The sequence below is a fragment of the Ammospiza caudacuta genome, chromosome 2 (genome assembly GCF_027887145.1).
Source record: "Ammospiza caudacuta isolate bAmmCau1 chromosome 2, bAmmCau1.pri, whole genome shotgun sequence".
NCBI lineage: Eukaryota > Metazoa > Chordata > Aves > Passeriformes > Passerellidae > Ammospiza > Ammospiza caudacuta.
Window position 1 is genome coordinate 82,767,271 of NC_080594.1, and position 16,375 is coordinate 82,783,645.

Consider the following 16,375-nt stretch of genomic DNA (forward strand, 5'->3'; position numbering starts at 1 on the left):
AAATCCTTATCTTAGCATAAGCATCTCACCTGCCTGTATAAAATTGATTCCATTACAATTTTAAAGTGAGAACTGCCCTCAATTGTGTTCTTACATAGAATCATTGGGCTTTTGCTATCAAAAACACGTGGCAGCAAGGACATCTGAGTATATTTTAGTGTCTGGCCAAACAGCCTGGATCTTTGCACTCAAGTAAGACAGCTTTTGATGTGAGGGTTACTTTGCTATAACTAATGTGGCGCAACCACATAAATAGATATTATTCCAAAGCCAGTATTTCCAGTTGTGTTCACTCAATGAGCCAAGAATTTATTTAAATGCTTTAGCAGTTTAATAATCACATGAGCATAGTTTCACAGTTCATTCTAGACAGAGAGGACTCTATTAGTCGTGCTGAGAAAAATAGTGACTGTAATTTCAAAGGTAGCATGTTGCTTCATCGGGCTGTTTATTTTTAAACTACCTACCTCTACTCCTACAAAACATCTGAAAGCTGTAAAGTACCAAGATGTTTATCCTTACCAAAAATTCTATGACAAAATCAATTATCAATATTTTCTTTATAAAGAAGAGTTTTTAAGCTCATCACTTGGACTTCTGGTAATGTTTTTGTGTGGCAGAAGTTATCCAGAAAATTAAAGATACGGGTGTTAAACCTAGTCACCTTTTTTTTCAATTTAAGGTCTTGAAGACCAGTCTTTTCTTATTTTTTCTTTCTGTTAAGGAGTCTACATTTTTGTGCCCCACCACTGCTCTGTAGAAAAGATAGTCATGGCAGATAAACATGCATACATTCACACATGCTCTTCGGAAGAGCATGGGAGGTGACAAACCAAGTAGTTTGTTTTGACCGATTTCATTGCCTATGGAAAGTTTAAACACAAGGATGTAGCAAATTTCAGTCACAGTGAATGTAATGTAATAAAAAAATATTAAAGAAAACCGGTACAAACATGGAGAGAATCTTTTCCAGTAAGATGCGCAAAAAACCCAATAGCACTGCTGAATGATGCAATTTCTGCTGACCCATAAAAACCAAAGCAATGCTCGAACTTAGTTTCTGGTCCATCCAATAATTATTTAATACAATTGTTTTCATAAAGCAATGCAGTTCAACCTGTAACTAAGCTGACATCATGCTCCTTTTTATATTCAAAATGTGTCAGAATATTTAAACCCTGACATTGAATATTGTATAGATAAGTGAAGCAAAAGAACATAAATGAATGATCTGTATTTTCATGCAAAGGTATTTAATGATGCATCAAACTCCAAAGTCCCAGCTTCCCAGCAGTTTAGTGAAAAAAGACAGACAACCTCTGAGGTCTGTGCAGCCCACACAGGGCCTGAGTCACTCTGCAGAAGTGCCTGTCTCTCATGATGGATTGCACACAGAGCTCAGTAAAAGCAGGCTTCCAAATTGATGCCCTGAATACGTGCAATACAGATGTGCATCAGAACTTTTTATCAGAGATTTTACCTTTGTGTCTTTGCTCTTGGACCTGTAGGCATGCATATATATAGTAGAAAAATATTTTAGAAGGCGCTTAGGTTGAGGTCAAGGGTCTAAGCAGAAAAATATGTGATCAGAGCCAAATGTTTATGGTTTAAATTACCATCTTTCTGCTCAGACATTTTAATTCCCAACCAATTGTAACTTTGCAAGTGACAAAAATTCTGCAGATGTTTTCCCTGGAGAACTTGACTTAGTCTTCCAAAGTTTAGAGACCTAATGGCAGTTTTCAAGGATAAACTGGGCTCAGGACCACATCCTATGCATTGTGTGAATAATTTCAAATGCAGATTTGTTACCACTTCCTGTCCCTAGTGATATATCCCCAATGGGTACATCTCAGACACTTGTCAGCTGAAGGCTTAGTCACACCATGTTTCCAGAGCTGATGTCAACATGCAGTCACATTCTTCTTGCTGCTTCCAGCTGGGGTGCTATTAGACTGTGGCATCATATCCTTGCCCCTAGTGTGTAATTCTGTGCCTCTATTTCCAGTTTCAATCCACTTTTACTATTTTGGTCCTTCAGGTTGTCAGTCCAGTTATTTTTGTGTGATCTTACCTCTTCACCTCTTTAGTGAGCATTTACCGGCTTGTTATTGCCAAATGTTGTTTGTATTATCTGAATTTCTTTATCAGTATCAGTAAAACACACAGAGTTCCAAAAACATTATTTGAAACTTAGCTAGACATCTTCTATTCCAGTAATATGCCTTTTTGTGCTAATGTTGTTTCCTTCCTTTAAACTGTGTTGTGATTCTTTGGCATTTCTAGAGCTTTTTTTCCAGAATATTTTTTCCTTTCATGGGAGGCATTGTGTCCAACACATATGATCCTATCACATGGATTTCCTATGTTCCTTTTCTTAGAATATTCATTATCTCAAAAAAGATGTGCCAGGTTATTTTGGCATAATACTAGTCTATTTTGGGGAAAAGCTGTTATTCGTTATATTCTGTTTTCATTACTTCAGTGTCTGTAGCTATGCAATGCTTCATAGCTTATTTCAAATCCTGGCACAGCTCAGGAGGTAACAGGCGTTTTTTTAATGCTGTCTGGATCATATGCACTTATTTTGCTTAAAAGAAATAAAACCTAGGTTTTATTTTTTAGACCCTTGATTGCCAGCCTGATAGGTTCATTAATAGTCTTTGTTGCTGAACTGCCCTTTCATGTACAAGTATTTTAAGTACTCTCAAATGGAGGTTATGGAGTATTGCCCTCTTGATCCAGACACTTCCTTAAAAATAGTTTTATGTCTTTGTTTTCTTCTCATCTTGGATGAGTAATTTTCATTTCCAGGGAGCATGTCATTAGCCACACTGCATTTGCTACTGGTAGTCAACATCCCCGTATTAGTTTTGTTTTGGACTGCCTGTAAATTGTCTTTAATCTTAACTGGTTTTTTCTGCTTGGCAAAGCCACTCTTTTTTCCTGTTTTCTTTTTATTTGGATGATGAAAGTACATTTTAGTACTTGGAATTTTGCAAGATCTGACCTTGCCTAACATTTTCTGTTCTCACTTGCTTCATATATTTTCTGACATCTGACAGTTTTCCTCACATATTAATTTTATATTATACCCTAAAAGCCTTCTGCATATTCCAGATATCCTCTGAGGTGACTGCTCATCTAGTTAGAAATGGAGCCCTTTGTTATAAAATGTTTCTCTGAATGTTTGAAACTGCAAGTTTTTCACAGTCTTCAGACAGTCTTTTTCTTAAAGGAATTATTGCATTTTCTTGAGTCTTCCTTTTTTTTTTTTTCTTTTTTTGTTGATGTGTTTTTGGTGATGATTTTTAGTAGAGTTCTGATTTCTGTTTAGCATTTATTTGTGCTGCAGTTATTTTTTAAAAAATTGAATGAATGTGTCATCACTTTGAGATTCAGCTTTCTTGACCAGCTATTTAGTGAGGTCGTATACTTCACTTTTCTCATGTTCTTTGTCACATCCTCAAATAACTGGGTCTACCTTTTATTGCTAAAATTTTATTTTTTTGGAAATTGCAATCTCACGTCACAGCTTTTATAGTGATAGCCACTCCTTATTTACTATTTCATAAAATTATATGCTTTCTAAATAATGCAGAAATTTATACACAACAAATGGGATCCTACAAAAACCTCTCTTAAAGAAAAGGTTTTTTTCTCTTACCCAGTAGTTAACTTCTGTGCTTTTTCTAATTTTCTTACAGTTTATTGCATACTTGGTTTATACGTCATCACATCATTATTTTTGTCTTGAGGAAGGCAGTAATATTGGTACATGTGGGTGTGGGAAATAAGCAAGAAGGGGATTCGTATGTCAAACTGACTTGCAGATCAATTGCATTATCCATGTGTCAGGGAAAATGCAGTGAGATATACAAGTTATGGCAGGGAGTTATAGCCTTCTACACTTCAATATAGTCCTTTCAACCTGATTTTTGTGCAGAATATTGCCACTGCTTTGCAATTAAAAAAAAATCCAAATGGCAAAATTAATATATTTTAAGGGATGGTAAAGGTGAAAATCATGTGTGCAATCTTACAAATTCATACTACTTAGATTCCTGACAGTTTCTTTCAGTTGCGTGCAAATGATCTTCCATTACGTCTCGAAATTTTATTAATTTTGGATTTTTGGTGTTTTCTGGTTAAATAACTCCTCTGCATGACCTCTTTCATGGGAATATTTTATTAATTTTGTTTCAACAGACTGTTTTGCATTTTAAGTGAAATTATTAATTTCCTTCATGCATCATGCGTTAGATTAGGGCATCTCTAACTGAGAGAGGTTAGTGCTGCTGGACCATTGGTAATAATTGATACAGAGTGGTTTCTGCCTTACTCTGCCATTTAGACATGGGAATGGGAAAATGAGTCCTACTTTTATTAGAATATTTTTTCTTCACCAGCAGGCATCAAACTGTTAAATCACAATAGTGGCTAATATAGAGAATGCAAAGTCATAGTGACAAGCAATCCTTCAAAGGAAGGAAAACTGATATGTTTCTCCTTTACATTTTTGTAAGCTACCCTAGGATTTACCACCACTTTCTGGATTGGCTTTATGCTGTTGTCTGTCATTGAAGCAGAGTAGTCACTAAAGTAGGTTTTATTCTGTATTTTATGTCCTCTTTTTCCTTTTACTTTACCAATGGAGAGTTATTCAGCAATTTTTAAGATGGCAACTCATGTTTTGAAAAAATAACTAACATGTTCTCTTATGTTTTTGCTTTATGTTTTTTGCAGCTATGGAACTGTATCTTGTCTTAGAACCATGTTGGAAGGCAAGCAAAGTTTTCTTGAGCAACAAAATAATTTTTTTCTAATTAAAATTGTCATTTATAATAATGATTTAAACTCCTTCTTACTGACAGCAGACTGGGCTTGTATTTTTCAGCCAGTTGACTCTAACCAGGGGAATAGATGTATTTAAAATAGACTGCAATTAGATTCTGGTTTTAAGATGCATTGATAGGATGGGAATATTATGTAAATCGGATATATATTTAAAAGATATGTATTTTAAAATTTAATTCTGTTTTGAAAGAGATGCAATTGTTTTCACATTTACTACCTAAAATTGTATAGGAATGCTACAGAATGAAGTATTGAAAGTTTGCTCCTGGAAGTTAGTGTAAAAAATGATACTTTGTATGTAACATAAATAAATTGTCCAGCCTCTCATCCACCAGTGCCCCCAAGTCCTTCTGGGCAGGGCTGCTCCTGGTCTGTTCATCCCCCAGCCTGTGTTGATACTGGGGGTTGCCTCAGCCCAGGTGCAGCACCTTGCACTTGATCTTGTTAATCCACATGAGATTCCAAGGGACCTTCTTCTTGAGCCTGTCCATGTCCCTCTGGATGGCATCACATCCTTCAGAGGTGTCAGCTGCCCCACTCAGCTTGGTGACATCTCCAAATTTGCAGAGGATGCACTTGATCCCTTTGTCTGTGTCTTTAGGAAGATAATCAATAACACTGATCGCAGTACAGATCCCTGAGGAACTCCCCCTGTCAGTGGTGTCCTCCAGGATTCTCAGTGTGACCCCCAGCCAAGTCCTTGTGCACCTAACACCTCACCCATCAAATCCATCTCTCTCCAGTTTAGAGAAGGATGTTGTGGGCAACTGTGTCTAATGCTCTACAGAAGTTCAGATAAATGATATCTGTGGCTCTTCCCTTGTCCACTGATGTAGTCATTCCATCATAGAATGGCGCAAGTTGGTCACGCAGGCCTTGCCCTTGGTGGAGCCATGTGCTGCTGGCTGTCTCCCTGCTATTTTTAAATGCCTATGAACTCTGTTAAGTTAATCTGTTAGTCATGTTCATTTAAAGATGTAATTGATGTAATCTATTTTAAAAGCTGGATAAGAAAATACCACTTTCTGAATGAGGAAAGAAGGGTCTTGACACACTCTTTCCTTCCTTTGCTAGGCCATGGAAAGTGTGACTGTGGGAAGTGCAAATGTGATGAAGGCTGGTACGGTGAAGCTTGTCAGTATCCAACTACTTGCAATCTTACAAGGAAGAAAAGCAATGAAATGTGCAAGAATTCTCAAGATATCATCTGTTCTGGTGCAGGTAAGATGTCTTTTGTTGCTTTTGATACTTTAGTGCTCTCCCGGTGTTATCTTGAGAATCACTGTCATTTCTAACTAGTACTTTTGTATAGTATGTTCCGTGAGAGCCAGAGAAACTGTAGGTGTACTAAAATGTTTAATTTTCCCATAGGCTTATTTCTGTGCATATAATGTACACTGATTAGGAACACCTACTATAGTACTGTGATTTATCCACAGCTGTTGTGAGTTGATGCAACTGCAACTGTGCAATTTATTTTTCTCATCAGAATGTTGTTGCAATGGCATTAACACTGGAAGTGATGTAACTTCTATCAAGTGTTTGTGTTTACAGAATCCAGAAATGGCATTTCAAATATTTTTCCTGGACATTAAAAAGCTGTGCAATTTTTTAAGACACTTTTGAATTATACCTGTGATTATTAAAATCAGTTGTAGAAGATGCGTTGAATCATTTAAAGGAGCATTTCCATCTTCACTATTCTGATTTGGTAACACTCTATACTCTAATTGTTTAGTTTTATAAGCATCCTAACTTAAAAAGGTCTTTTCCTTGAAAAAAAAAATTCAGAGGAAAACCAAATGGCATTTTAGAACACTTTATTGAAGAATGGTACCATTTTAAAGGGCATTTTCTACCAATTAAGTTTTGAGACCAGAAATTGCCTTCTGGTTTTTCCATTACATTGACCTCCAAGTGGAAAAATGTTTTAAGAATGCCACTTTTGCTCACCATTGCTGGTCTTTAATTTCTGTTGGAATCCACACATTTTCATACAAGTAAATTTCTCACAAGTTAGTTGCTGACATGAGCAAAAAATCCCAAGGATTTGTGGGACTTGTTAAAAGGTAGAACGGGGTAAGAAAACATTTTAACATAAAACTATTAGCATGCAGCACACTGAGTAAATGATACACTTAATGTCTAACAACAGATGTATGAAACTTGCTATCGAGAGAGCCATGAGAGATAGCTAAATGAGAAACTGACTTTCAAAAATAAGTATATCTCACTGTACTTAGTCAAACTTCTTAAAAAAGAGCCTCTTTCCTTGGTTAGAAGTGGCCCCAGTCTTCACAGGAAAATGATCATAACAGCCACTCTAAGTAGCTAAGGGGGAAGTGTTTGTGGCATCATGAGAAGAATAAATGGTTTTGCTTTTGCTGGTATTAAACAGGACAGGAATTCAATGAGACTGACTAGGGAGTTTGGCTAACTTTGATGGGCTGTATTTTGTATTGCTGGGATTGCTTTTTGATCTGCTACTAACACTGTCATTGAAGTCTGGGAGCAAATTTGTGACATGATGAGGCGTGATACAAGAGAGATCTGTTTACAAATCCATTTGCATCTTTTGCTGCATTGCCTGAGTTCTCTGGCTTTTCATTATGTCAGAAAGTTTTTTGGTAGGTTTTTTTTGCTTGTTTGGTTTTGGGGTTTTTTTGTGTGGTTTACACTGTGAAAAAAACAGCTTTACACTTCAACGGCACTTGAATGCTCTATCACAGCTAAGATTAGGCTTAGAAACACAGCTAAAATTAGGCTTTTTGTTGATATGGATAATTTCTGTCTGTCTTTATTTGTGTGGACGATCTTTAGATTTCAGCCTTCTCAGAAATAAAATATGTGCCATCTCTGACACACTAACGAAACTCATATTTTCTATAATCTGCAGTCATTGGGTAACGTCTCTTAAATGTTTACAGGCACATGTCAGTGTGGCAGGTGCCAATGTGCTAACTCAGAAGAAAATGGACTGGTATATGGCAAATTTTGTGAATGTGATGACAGAGAATGCATTGATGATGAAACAGGAGAGATTTGTACAGGTATGTACCTTAATGAGCGCAAGAAAAGTGATGATTAATACAGGCTATTATTTAACTGCATGGTTCTACAAAATATCTTTACCGAATTTATGGCTTAAAATAAAAGTACCTCTATTTGCAAGACTTCACACTGCAAATTCTAAGTGCAAATTTCAGATGTAAAAATGAGCGAACCATAAGGTTAAAGAACAAATAAATCCTGTGACATTCTCCTCTTTTTGGAAGAACTGCAAAGAGAATTGTACAAGATAAATCACTAAGGTAATTCATAGCTTAGTGTGTCTGTCTTCAGTAGAATATATATGAAGAATGTGAATGCTTTGTGACACAGATAAGAGAGAGCAGAATGGAGAACATATAGAAAAAAACCGCCAAAAAACAAACAAGAACATAGATTATTAGGAATTTTGTCAAGGAAGCAAAAATTAAAAATATCAGGAATAAATGTAGGATGATAACTCAGAATCAGGAAGATAAGAAGAGAAAGGAATGAATAATGAATTTCATCTGTGATAGGAAAGGCAAAAAAATAAGATGAAATTAACTCTGCTGATAGACAGAAAAGCAACCAAAATTCAAACTGTTCTTTCATGTCATTATAAGTCAGGAACCTGCAGTCAAGTATTGTGCAATACACACCATTTATGGCATTATAATGCTGTTGCCTGTGTTGAGAAGGAGGCTTGTCTTTGAGCTGGAAGGTGCTACAAACATTGCTCAAGCTACACACGTGCAGATTGTGTCCATATGCCCACAAGAGTGTTCCAGTCTGCTCCTAGGCTATTCATATCTGGTGGTAGTGCTTCCTGTGCGTGTGTGTGTGTCTGAAGAGAGTACTTGTGGCAAATCTTTCTCTGTCTTTTCCTTCCACAGACAACAAAATAAATTCTATTTGTTTAAGGGCCTTTGAAGGCGAAAAGAACTTTTTTTTTTTTAAATCCTGGGATTAAGTAGGGATTTTAAATGAGAGTATGCAGAATGGTCCTCTGAAGTCCAGATTCGGGAGCTCTTAGATTAGTAAGAATTGCAACTACTTAATTTAAAAGCTTTATGCTGTGAAGCACATGGCACACGGGCACACCTTAGCAGATGAAAATATTCTGGAGCTGGTTTAACCCAGACTTGAATGATGCAGTCATCTTTTTTGGGATATGTATGTATTGTTAAATGAACATCTGAAAGATTAATTTTGAAAATAATTTTCCTTAATGAACTGGTTTAGCCATGTTCAAAAATCTTCTTGACAGAGGGGAAGAAGAAGGGAAGCTATATACAACATGTTGGTGTGTAAAAAATCAAGATGTCTTTACTGCAACTAGTTGAGGAGTCACATAATATGTTATTAGACATGCCAAGTATGTGTCCTACCTTGATGTGTAAAGCTGTCTTATTACGGTCTTAAAATTTGTCCATAAAGTAAAAAAAAAAATAAACTGAAAGTATAAAAATTATGTTGTCAGTGTTTATTGATTAGATTTAATCTATGGTTAAAGGAAAACTGGCTCTAAAATAGTGGGGAAAAGTGTAGTTTAGATATCTTTTGTCTGATTTTATGTATTCAACATGGACTATAAATTGTTTCTCTTCTGAATCTAGCGGTAAAAGTTTTTAAAAGAAAAGATCAAAATAGTGAAATTGTTAATGCCTTTTAAAAACTTGCCTCTTTCTCACTGTACAAAATTTGTTTTGGCTTAAGGCCATGGAAAGTGTTACTGTGGAAACTGTTACTGTGAGGCTGGTTGGCATGGAGATAAATGTGAATTCCAGTGTGACATCACCCCCTGGGAGATCAAGAAGAGATGCACATCCCCAGATGGCAAAATCTGCAGCAACAGAGGTGTGTCATTTTCATGGACCTTCTAGAGATGTTTATATAGTTGGCTTTTATTTCACTCTATGCATTCTGTACAGTGGGACATAGATTGTGTTTGCTGAGAGTTTCTACTTGTTCTCACCTATTTCAGCTCTGGATATACACTTCCAACTGGGTAGTTACCTGTGTTTAGGTATAAACTTACACATATTCACATCTACTTCTTGATTAAGTAAACTCAAGTTGTTCTCATTCTTTATTTTTGTAATAAGACTGAGAAGGATAATTTGTTATTTAAGAGACCTGCCTTGCAAAATAAATATTACCAGATCTTTGACTTTAAACAGATTGGTGCTGTAAGGTCACAGAACTGTATGTCAATTCACTCTTAAAGAAGACTTAAGACCCACAATGGAATGGGGAAAGTGAAAACACAAAGCATTTAATTTCCACTACAATTAAAAAAAACACCTGTGAAATGTTCAGTAACAATGCTGTGGAATGTATGGACTTCACACAGTTTTTCTAACTACATAAGGTTTTCTCTGCACACAGTTTTGGAATTTGAATTTTAATTTATACTTCTGTCTAATTTTGCCATTTTGGGAAAAAAAAACCCCACAAAATAGGGTTGCTTTGCACTAGCTGCTGTGACCAAGGAGTTAAAAAAATAGCATGTTCTTTTGGCAATAAACCAGAATAATTATAGTAGTACATAAGCAAGAGTCACATAGATACTTCTCTTAAAAGCATCTCTGCTGGCAAAACCTGCTGTATTGTGAACATCCAATCATCCTGAGAGCATTTAGAAACCTCTCTTCTTGTAATTAGGTTCAAATTGAAAGTTTGGCTGAAATACAGAGATCATGTAGGTTCATTTAGTCTCGAGACTTCAGCATAAAATTTTCGTGTAGTTCTGGAAATAATAGGTATTAAAGTGTCATCATATCAGTTGCTTTCTTTGCACTGAGAAAGTAATTTCTTGGCAAAGAATTTCTCGTCAAAGCAAGCTTTTAATCAAATTTGAAATTTTAATGTGTGATTATTTCTTTAAACTGGCATTGCAATAGGAGAAATTATGTGAATAGCATAGCTGATGCTCTGAGTAGCTGCAACCTCCAATGCAAAGGTACATTTGTGTGATACTTTCATACCTTTAGCCTCTCATTTAGTTGTGATTTTATCTTCATAAGAGTTTTGTAGGCTTCTGACAATGTCAAGTTGCTTTCCAGCAAAGTATTTCTGCTCCATTTAGTCCTACTTACCCAGTTTTGTGTTTATATATCTTGTGATATAAGTATAGTTCATCTTGCCAGTCTTGAGCCTTCTAAAAATCAAATATTGAGGCTAACCTTGCTACCCACCCTCCTTCAGTGCTAAGATGTTTTTATCTTTTCCCCTGCACTACTAGCCAAACAGTTTAGACCACATGTGAAAATTTAGATTTTTAAACTTTGATGAGATTATGTTCTGCATTCTGACATCCAGGACAGCTGATCTAAATTAATTTGAAGTTGTTTCTGGGAGGATTAATCACTCTCCAGAGGCATTTCCTGGTTTGGTTGGTTGATTGGATGGTTTTTCTCTTCTTTAGTAATGCCACTAAATGGTTAAAGTATAAAAAATTAGGCACAAGTTTCTTGAGGGCTGTCTCAGGGTTCTTAGCATTATATAGTGCTGTAGCTCTTTCTGCTCAAGTCATGCATGCTGGGTTGTGTAAACCTTCTCCTTTTATTAGAGAATATGCCCATATCTAAGTGTACTGTTTAGTCATCCTGTCCTGTTGTCCTCAAACACGTTATATTGTTTAGAGTAACCTAAATACAATGACAAATGTGTTGGCAGAGTAGCAGAAGGTGAAGCCACTCTGCAAGAAATGAACTGCATGCATTCAGTAAGGTCAGGCTGGTTTTATGAGCCTGTTAGCATCTCAAAAAATGCAGTGAGTGTGTTGCCCTAAAGCATATTTGGATTTCTGAATATGGAAAGTTGTTGTTGTTGATGGGGGTTTTTGCTAAGATTTTCCTAAATAAGTAGGGTTCATATTCTCTGCATATTAGTAAAATATGCAAATTTGTTTTCTGTTATTCACATTTCTTCTTATTGTAAGCAACAGGGTGTGGCCCTGAATATTGACTTGGGAAAGTGGAGGAATATTCTTTCATGTAGATCTGTGCTGCTGTTCTTCTTAGGTAAAGAATGACTTCCTAGACATTTTCAGCTGTGTTAATTTGGATTCTTTTGTAGTTTAAATGTTTATGTTTTAACAACCATTAATTATCCCTTGTGCCCAAGCCCAAGTCATTTAAACAGAATTGATTTTTATTGTCATTACTGACAAGGCAAATTACTGTTGATGTCAAAGATGTACAACTGTTCTGTGAGCTACATTTCTTGTTGACTCCTAGCAAGGCTCGACAGCAAAATGAAACATGAAGAGGAAGCCAATTTTTTTGTTTAAAGTATTGCTACTAAATAACCATAGAATGTTTCAAATTATAGAAGATGAGCACACACTCAAGATTATCACTTGCAGCTTTGAAATTGCATTTCTGTGAGCGCTGAAAATTCACAAGTGTAAATTCCTGTAATCAAAGTGCTGTTACTCTAAATTACACATTAATCTTCTATCTCTGCCTTTTTTTTTTTTATTGTAATTTTTTTTTTACATTTTTAGGCACATGTGTATGTGGGGAATGTACATGCCATGATGTGGACCCAACTGGTGACTGGGGCGATATTCATGGAGATACTTGTGAGTGTGATGAAAGAAACTGCAAAGCAGTATATGATAGATATTCTGATGACTTCTGTTCAGGTAAGGTTTGTGTGTAAAGGGGACTTAGGTGTAGTTTTATAAAATACCTTCCAACTGGTCTGATCTTCCTCTTCCCTAGTGCTCCAACTCTCATTTTCCTATTTTAAAATATACCAAGCTTGGGGAGCAGGAGGGGGCTTTTAAAATTAAAGACGTAATAATGTATTTTTTTCCATGCCATGTAACAAAATTCTGTAAAAATTAGATTATTTTAGGAAGAATCTTTTAGTTTCTTCTAATATCCTTGTGTTCAGTTTAACCTAACATGAATTGGATAATGGTTGAAAATTTAAAATATAGGTGTATCCTTTTTTGGGAAAATTTGAGTTTGAAAGTTCATCAGATCAGACTGTGTTTATTTCATTTTGTATGACAGAGAGATAGATGATAATCAAGAAGAAGAAATTCAAGGAAGAGTAAATAAATGAGTCAGTGAAAAACAGTCCCCTGAGAATACAAATTGACATGAGACCAAGTAGAGCATCAATACTTGAAAAATTTGAATATGTGGCCCAGCTGCACTTCTGTAGCTGTAGCCCAGACTGTACATCTTAGACACATCCATCTTCCTTTTTCTTCTACTTGGACTGAAGAGCATTATATTCAAAACAGTTTACATCTGTCCAGCCATCCATCCATCCAACCATGGGTTTGCTGTTTAGATGTTCTATGTATCAGCTAACAAAGGCTGAGACTCTGAGAGAGACCTTGCATGCAATTTTCTGTGGATACTAATAATGATACTAATACTAGGCAGGAGAGAAGGACTTTGTTCAACACACAGCATGCAATTTGTACACACAGGAATTCTGCAAAAGCAAATGGATGTGATTTCAAAGGGACTTTACAGATTGGAGGTTGTCAGCTTCAATGCATCCTGTAGAAATCTGGTCTGGCCTAATTAATAACAGGAAGAATGCAGTCACATCAAGGACAATAATGATGTGGTATAATTTCATCCTATTCCTAGAGTGAGATGTGTCCCACAGAAAGATGATTGGAGTTGTCTGTAAAAGAGAAAGAAAGCTGAAATCAGTGTGATACATAAAATGTTTAGCCTTTTCTTTGCCTGTTTAAAAAGTGAAAAGTTTCACAACAGTTGTGGGGCTTTTTTTGTGGGTTTTTTTTTTTTTTTTTTTTTTTTTTTTTTTTTTGTGATTGTTTTGTTTTGTTTTTAATAAATTTAGGGAATCACTAGCTAATAAAATGGGGGGAAAACAAGCTTTTCCAAAAACCTTCAGTGACTTAATTTACTAGTTACTGTTCAACCGCTTGCAGATACTATATGTTTATTTAAGGGTTTATTTAATGAATAGACTGGAATGATGTAGAGCTGTGTGCAGTCACAAAGTTATGAGAGCAGCAGGAAGATTGAGTAGGTTGTCAGTTTTTGAATGTATCACTGTGTTGCTGCCAGGGATTTTAGCACACAGGGACTGATCAAAATATCAGCATCAGCTAAGGAATGCAAAGCTACAAATCAACAAGGTAAATGCATTCTGTAGTTAATGGTGAACACAAGGGTTTCAAACCTAATTAAATTAAATCAAACCTTGTCATCTACAACTAATGCTGTGAAACTGAAAAAGTCATGCTTGAACTCCCCTTTCCTGGACAATATTGCCTTTGCAGCTGCTGCTGCCCAGCATGGTAATGGTTGTAAGAAAGCAGAGGGTAAGGAAGTACAGTTAGTTACAAATGAGATTGGGGGAAGACTTTGCCATTTGGCATTGGAGTAAGGACTGGTACATTGGTCTTTTTACACAGATATAACTGTAAATGAAGAAAACTTAGATATGAAAGTAAGGACTCATATGGCTTTCTTGAAGTGACTAAAACTCTAGTCTGATTTCGTTTTTCCGTCTCCTCATCAAATTTTAGTACTAATTATTTTTATCCATTTCCTTTCCATTATGTTTTAGAAAACCCTAATTTAGTCTTAGCTGGCCATCCAAGTATACTTTCCTAAAATAGATTTGCAAAAAAATTCATTTGCACATGAAGCAGTGTTAACAATATCTTCTAGTCCTGCTGTTTCGTCCTGTTTCAGAAATAGGAAAGATTCATAACTTTTAATTTTGGTTTATTGTGGTAGTCAGGCAGAATCTGCAATTAAATCAAAGATTTAGTAGAGGAATTGCAGTGGGACAGATGTTTTAATTGCTTATATGTAATAAATATTTATTGCACGAAGTGTACATACATTAGGTGTATCTGAAAAATAACCTCATTGTTTCTTACAATTATTTTTAAATTGATTTGGGATGAATCCAAGAGTGATTAGTTAGATTAGGGAAAATAATCCATCTCTCTTAAAACCTTCATCAAAAAGAGATTATACAAAATTTTCTTGTCTTGTTCTGTCTACCTAATAGGTAGAGACAGGGAACCACTTTGTCCTGAGTAGCATGGAGAAATTATAGGAAATCCTGTTTTCATGTAAAGAGCTTCACTGTGACTGAATTAAATTCTATGTTTATTCAATAAAATAAAATAACAGAAATTGACAGCCCTGATGTGAGGATTTAACATCACATGAGGGCAGCTCCCTGCAGAAGCTTCATATGGCTTGAGGTGACTTTATTTCACAGTATATCATACTGACTACTGGATGCCTTCTTTTAACACCTGAAGTGCCATTCAGAATGTTCCCGAATTATTGTCTTTCAGAAGTCTTCTTGACATTAAAGTGATCATCTTCATTTAAAGAGACAATAACTCTCATGAATTGACACAGAAAGAAAACATGCTTCCATTAAGAAAATTTGTCTGGTCACACATTTCATTAGTTCCTTTGCTGTGGCTTTAACAAAGAAACTATTGTATGAAAGTACCTAATCCTCCCATAAGTATCTCTCTGGGTCAGGGATCATAAATCCAATTCATAACCTGTCAGCAGGTACACATGAAAGCAAAGGAAAGAATTATGGGACCAGAGAATGGTTTGTGTTGGAAGAAACCTTAAAAATCATCTGGTTTCAACCACTGCCAGGGACTCCTTCTCTGCAGGGACACCCTCCAGTAGACTGGGTTCCTCAAATCCTCATCCAGGCATCCCTTGAGTATTTCCAGGGGTGGGCATCCACAGCTTCTCCAGGCAGCTTGTTCCAGAGCCTCACCATCCCCACAGTAAAGAATTTCTTCCTTGTATTCTAATCTGAACTCATCCTCTAAACCAGAGGAAGCCTGTAATGCTTTTCACGGAAAACAACTAATGTAAAGAAAAGTTATTTTGTGCAATTAATAAGACTTACATTTTGGGAAGTAATCTGATGACTCCTAGAATGACTGCTTCCTCCCATTTTCTCCTTGTGAGCTAATAAACAAATATGTTTTATAAATTGGTACTAAAGGGCAAATATGGTTAAAAAGAGATATAAACCTCTGTTACTATGGTTTTCAAGAAGAACATGGATAGAAAAATGGACATTGGAGCAATGCTTTGGTCGTGTGTCCAATGAATGACGACTGTGTGAAAATGGTGAGAGATCTAAACTGCTGTCTGAGCTCATGAAAATAGATATTTGATTTTATGACAAGGAATATTTTTTTGCTGATTCTCAGACTTTTCTTAGGAACATTTTGCATTGCCAGAATCTCAATGCTTTTTGCAAAGAGCATAAAGAGATAGAACGACAATTATCTTTTTCTTTTAGCTTTTCTTGAGAAAAGCTCAAGAAAAATTCCATATGTTTGCTTTTATATGAAGGAAATATATGTGCAGGGAATAGTCTCAGACATGCTGTAAGATACCAAACAACACATCTAATTGTCCTACTGAAATGAGAATGGCCAATATTTCAAAACTTTATTATTTTTCACTGTTTAGTAGCAGAC

The 16,375-nt window shown here is 35.8% G+C and overlaps 1 protein-coding gene across 1 annotated transcript in view; it reads left to right on the forward strand.

Moving 5' to 3' along the window:
- The window catches only part of ITGBL1 (integrin subunit beta like 1), a 123,463-nt gene that overhangs the window by 48,608 nt on the left and 58,480 nt on the right, over positions 1-16,375 (forward strand). Inside the window, exons 3-6 of the mRNA XM_058800048.1 lie at positions 5,932-6,078; positions 7,785-7,907; positions 9,604-9,744; positions 12,398-12,538. Coding sequence (XP_058656031.1) covers positions 5,932-6,078; positions 7,785-7,907; positions 9,604-9,744; positions 12,398-12,538 — 552 coding nt within the window. The remainder of the gene's footprint in view (positions 1-5,931; positions 6,079-7,784; positions 7,908-9,603; positions 9,745-12,397; positions 12,539-16,375) is intronic.